Source organism: Heterodontus francisci, chromosome 14, assembly GCF_036365525.1.
Source record: "Heterodontus francisci isolate sHetFra1 chromosome 14, sHetFra1.hap1, whole genome shotgun sequence".
Lineage (NCBI taxonomy): Eukaryota > Metazoa > Chordata > Chondrichthyes > Heterodontiformes > Heterodontidae > Heterodontus > Heterodontus francisci.
Genome location: NC_090384.1, coordinates 87,225,309 through 87,230,801, shown reverse-complemented (window position 1 = coordinate 87,230,801; position 5,493 = coordinate 87,225,309). Strand labels below are relative to the sequence as shown.

General features: G+C 42.1%; 1 protein-coding gene across 1 annotated transcript; it reads right to left on the bottom strand.

Moving 5' to 3' along the window:
* Window positions 1-2,029: 2,029 nt before the first annotated feature.
* Window positions 2,030-5,199, bottom strand: fancf (FA complementation group F). Its single transcript, XM_068046917.1, has one exon. It carries the CDS (start codon window positions 5,127-5,129, stop codon window positions 4,089-4,091), a length of 1,041 nt encoding a protein of 346 aa, XP_067903018.1. The 5' UTR covers window positions 5,130-5,199; the 3' UTR covers window positions 2,030-4,088.
* Between the last annotated feature and the right edge of the window lie 294 nt (window positions 5,200-5,493).

The window sequence follows — 5,493 nt, the reverse complement described above, 5'->3', positions numbered from 1 at the left end:
TGCCCAACAACTGGTCCCAATGCCTCAAAAATCTGATGCCTTCCCTCCTACACCATTTCTCCAGCCATGTGTTCAATTGCTAAATTCTCCCATTCCTAAGCTCACTCTCACATGGACTGGGAGTAATCTTGAGATTACTGCTTTTTAATCTCCTTTCAAGACCTCACCCCCCTTCCTACCCATGTCATTGGTGCCAACATACACCATGACCTCTGGCTTTGTAGAGTGAAACAAACCAGAACTGAAGTAGTAAGGAATGCAAAGATCAAAAGTTGGGAAAGTGATTAGAAAATTCAAATTTAAAAAGATGTGGGAAAACCATAACTCTTTCCCATAGAAACATTTACCTAAAAAAAATAAACCTCATGCATATATTTACTACTCAGGCTTACAGGTTATCTGCCCTATTGGTACATATATATTGCATTACTCGCACTCAATATTCAGCTTAAAAGTTGACATTAAATACTTGCCATATAACTAAATTATAGCTGCCAGACCAAACCAAATGCAGAACTCAATTGCAGCTGTATGGGTTTCAAATTGCTACAATTATGTCTACACACCATTTATAGTTGGGAGTAGTGAATTATGACCGATTTTTTCCCATCCAAGAGAAATGATACAAACTTAAAGCATTGCAAAGGAATGCTTTCTTTAAATCAGGCTTTTACTGAATACCTGAAGTGTGTTATTTTCAGTACTCCCATCTTTGACTTAACGACTAATTCAAATCCATCAAATAATGCAGGAAAAGCAAATTATGGAGGGGGTATTTAGAATTTGAAATTACTGTATAAAACTAACAATGGTAAAAGGAAAAAAAAAAAATCAGCTTCAGTTACAAAGGAATTAGAGTATCAGAGTAAAGAAATCTTACAATTATACAGGACATTGCTGAGGTCACACCTGGAGTGCTATGTGCAATTTAAGGTTCCACAAACAGCAATAATATATGAATGAACTCACCAACTCTGAATAGTGCCATTGATAGCTGCTAGAGTGGGAACTGAAGACAGACCCTCCGATTCAGGAGGCAAGAGTGTTATTACTGAGCCAAGACTGATACCGAATCAAAGTCTAGAGATGACAGCATGAATTTAACAGTGCCTTTAAAGCGAAACTACTACTACAGAAAACATTTTGCCAAGACATTTTACTCAAAAAACTACAGGCACTGAGGTGCAAAAAAAAAAAAGCAAATGGTACCCGAACTGAAGCCTGAGGTTTGATCCAATAGGTCATTGGGTAGACTTAGAGAAAATATTTCCACTTTTGAGGTAATCCAAAACAAGGTCATAATAGAAGGTAGTCACTAATGACTAATAGGAAATTCAGAAGTGCTGTTACCAAGTAAATGGAGCTAGCAGCCATGTTGAGTAGTTGAGGGGTATAGCATAGATGCAGTTAAAAAGGGAAAGCTAGCCAGTACACTAGAAAAAAAAAAATGGAGAAAGTAATGCTAGTGGGTTAGGCAAGTGGAGTGGAACAAGGCTTTTGTGGAGCATAAAACACTGACATAGACCAGTTGAACAGAATGGCCTGTTTGTATAGAATTTACAGCACGAAAAAAGCTGTAACTAACCATAAGGATTTAAAAAAAAACCTACTTGAACAATTTTTTGCTGTGCTTCTGTAGCATTTTTAAAAAGATGCAGAAAAGGTCAAATAAATTTCTAGTTTGAATATATTAGAAAAAAATTCAAACCAAGAGATCACACTAAGTTGCAGCTCTAAGCAATTTTGGAATCTACCATCCAAGCTAAAACATGCAGTTTAAATGTTATTCTCATGGGTTGTGGGTGTCACTTGTCGTCAAGTCCAGCATTTGTTAACCATCCCCAATTGCCCTTGAAGTTGGTAGTGAGCCACTTGAACTGCTGTAGTCCATGTGGTGTAGGTACACCAACAATGCTATTAGGGAGGAAGTTCCAGGATTTTGAACATTCAATACTCCATGTTAGATTTGAGGAAGTGACATCCCAATTTGAATGAGGGAAGCCATATGACACTACCAAGTTTTCCAAAAGGCACATTTAAATATCTGTGGATGTTAAGATACAGATTAGGAAATGGCTAACAAGACAGCTTAGGCATATGTAGGAATCTATGCTCACACTTCTATTCCTGGTCTAGAGACACCTAGAATCAGTTTAAATGCAAGAGTGTCAAAATTTGCACATGACAAATTAGGCATCTTCGGGAGTTGGTCAGTGACAATTTAAGTTCAATATAGCCAAATGAAAGTTAAAGTAAAAATGTATTCCAAGATGGTATAGAACTTTCCAGAGGGTTCAAGAAGAGATCTAGAAGGGGTAATTGATCTGTCACTTAGCCTGCCAAAAAAAAGGAATATACTTTCAATCACAAATTCAAATCCCCAGAAGTTACACTGAAGCCATATCTATGCCTTGAAACTAGAATACAGATCTGATCATTGTGCCATAAGGGATCCATCCAGTACCTAAAGATATTAGACAAAAGCAGTTAGGCTGATCTCTCAAGTCAGACAAAGAACAATTTGATAAGCTAGAGTTCTGCAACCTCGAAAAACATGCACTTCAAAGAAAAAAAAAAAGAGGCCTCAGATACAACAAAAAACAGTAAACGTACTTTCACATACACCAGATGTAGCAAGGACAGATTTAAGGTTTTAAAAAGGGAAAATTTATGATGACAGATTGCATCCTTCTGTAAGGTAAATACTATCAACAGCTGGTATGGTGGGGTGGGACTTTTGTTCTGACAGAGCCAAATGGGCTGAAAGGTCTTCATTCAAACTTTGTGAATCGCAATTAACTTTTTGGATAAACTTGAGAGCAAAGACAAGGATTCAAAGTCAGATTCTAAAGTGTATTGAGATGGCACTTTGAGACTTTATAGCAACATACATAGCTTCAGCTAACCAAGGTGCTTTAATATCACACCACTAAACATTAGACTATCCATAATCAAATGAAAAACTTCCCTTTCGAAACACAAATGAATCTTCTCTGCAAGCATGAATATTGCACAAATTCAGCATGCGTTTCAGGAAAATTCCATTATATTGCACAACCTAAAGACTGGAAATTTTAAGTTAGCAATTGCCTGGGCTAACATATTCCAATATCTTTCTGGATTTGTAAATTACAGAATTGGTCTGCTTGTTTTCAAGCAAACATTTTACAACTGTTACATATACCAAATACTGAATTCAAGAGCTTACATGCTCTGTTAGAAGATTTCAGTACATGTGCATCATATGCAAGCTTAACTTAAGGCTTTTAAAGTGACAACCATGAAAGCCAAATATAAAACAAAGTACATCAGTGGAACAGAATTATATGCAATTGATTCCGAATGCTAAGAAAATAAGTGTTGATAAACACTTAGTGAAAGACATTTGTACTAGAACTTGCAATAAGCACTCAACTTTTTATAGCATGTATTGTACAATAGGACTTCACGCTGCAAAAGCAACATGAAGTCCTATGACATTGACCACAAGTCGTGGGACTCAGTTGCCAGTGATCGCCAGAGCTAGCGGACAGCCATAAAGGCAGGGCTAGAGTGGCGAGTCGAAGAGACTTAGCAATTGGCAGGAAAAAAAAAGACAGCACAAGGAGAGAGTCAAATGTGTAACAACCCTGACAACTAATTTTATCTGCAGTGCCTGTGCAAGAGTCTGTCACTCTAGAAGTGGCCTTTAGAACTACTCCTGGTGCTGCTCACCTCTAGGCACTTACCCATTGTCTTAAGACAAGGAGGCCAAAGAAGTCATTTGCATTGCTTAGCTATAGAATAAAGTAAGGTAGCATTAAAATGTTTTACTTTTGCATGGATATGTCTGGAAGCCAATTGGCTTGGCCAATATGTTCACAGTACAAAGTATTGGTGCACACGTTTGTCCATTTCCTTCAGAGGCAAGGAATCCTAAATTGAATGATGGAACCTAAGCTACCCACCTTTGTTTTAACTTTAAATTGGGCTGATCTTGAATGGCTTCCATTTCACATGTTAAACTATAAATACATCTACCAACTTAATATTCAAATATATTTTAAAATGCGCAGGTGCAAACAATACAAAAACGATTCCAAGCAGTTCTACATTTTTAATGCAAGTAACAGATCTGTCCAAATGCTGATACCCCACACGTCAAAATCTCCATCCATAGCTTTCAAAGAGTTCAGTGTCCTTTCCGTTGGCTCCTTCGCCGGTGGCGGGCCCCGCAAGAGAGCACCGAAATGTTCCAAAAGTTTGCCCCAGTCCTGGTCAGGTGACTCTTCGTGCACCCACTCTCGCTTGCTTGCATCGTACCGCATGTTGCTGCCCCAGTTCTTCAGGAAGTGCAAATACCCACGCCCGAAGGCCGGCTGCAGCGAAGAGATTTCAGTCAACAGGGCGCAGGGCAGCGCGCGGCAGAAAGCCGCGAGCACGCGGCTGTTTCCTAGCAACCACCGCAAGGTTGGTGGCTGCACCTCGCCGCCTGCAGTCGTCAACAGCGCGGCGACCGGCAGGAAAGAGCCGGCCTCGCCGATGGAGACAGTCTGCTGCAAAACCTCCTCGCAAGCCGCCTGCTCCGGTAACGCCTTCGGACCTCTCATTCGCTCCTCCAAACGCTGGCGCAGCATCTCGGCTTTGGTTTCCGACACTGTAGGGTGCTCCGGTGGATTGACGCGACACCCAGTCTCCTGGCTCCAGGCCTGCAGCAGAATCCGCGTCGCAGCCTTCAGCTTGACTGCGCGTCCCAGCGACGGCGGCATGACCGGCCGGGAACCGCCGCTCTCCGCCCGATACCACCTAGCGGCCCGGTGAAAAGCGGCGGCGGAGGCGGCCGGATTACACAGCAGCGCCTCGCTCAGCATCTCCTCGCCGCGACCGAGCTCCTCGAAGCGTAGGCAGCGGTACTGCGGCAGATGATCACCGGGGCCTCGGCTGAGGCGCTGTTCGAACAGCCGCAGCTGCTGCTGGAAGGCGACCTGCGCGCCCGCGTTCCCCTCCAAACGCGAGTTCAGCTGCTCCAAGTAACGGGCCCATTGAAAAGCACGGCTCACCTCCCCCTCGTCCCAGTCTCCGGCCCACGGGCTCCGCGCCACTGCCAGTACCTCGGCAAAACACGCCAGGTTCTCAAGAACCGCCTCCATCGCTCGACCTGCAGCCGTTAGCCCCTCCAGGCTGCTTCAAAATTGGCGGAGTGAGCGCGCGCCGCCAGGTGGTTGGCCAATGGGATTTTCACTTCCGGGGTCACGTTCATTGAGAAGGGTCATTGAAGTGGTTTGGGTTGTTCGGCTTTGGCTTTGACATAGTTAAGGGTATTTTTCTGCTCGTAATTATTAAATTCAGCTTATTCATGATTATAATGCAGATGGTTCATAATTATAGTACAGATTTTTCATAATATAGATACAGATTTGTTAAGTATGAGTTGATTTTTATGTAAAGTATATTATTGTCGCTTAAGGCACACGTGAAAATTGAGTGGATTTATTGAATAATTTCTAAAACAAC

Excerpts from the sequence above, each read along its gene's own strand:
- fancf (XM_068046917.1), bottom strand. The coding sequence starts at position 5,129 with ATGGAGGCGGTTCTTGAGAACCTGGCGTGTTTTGCCGAGGTACTGGCA.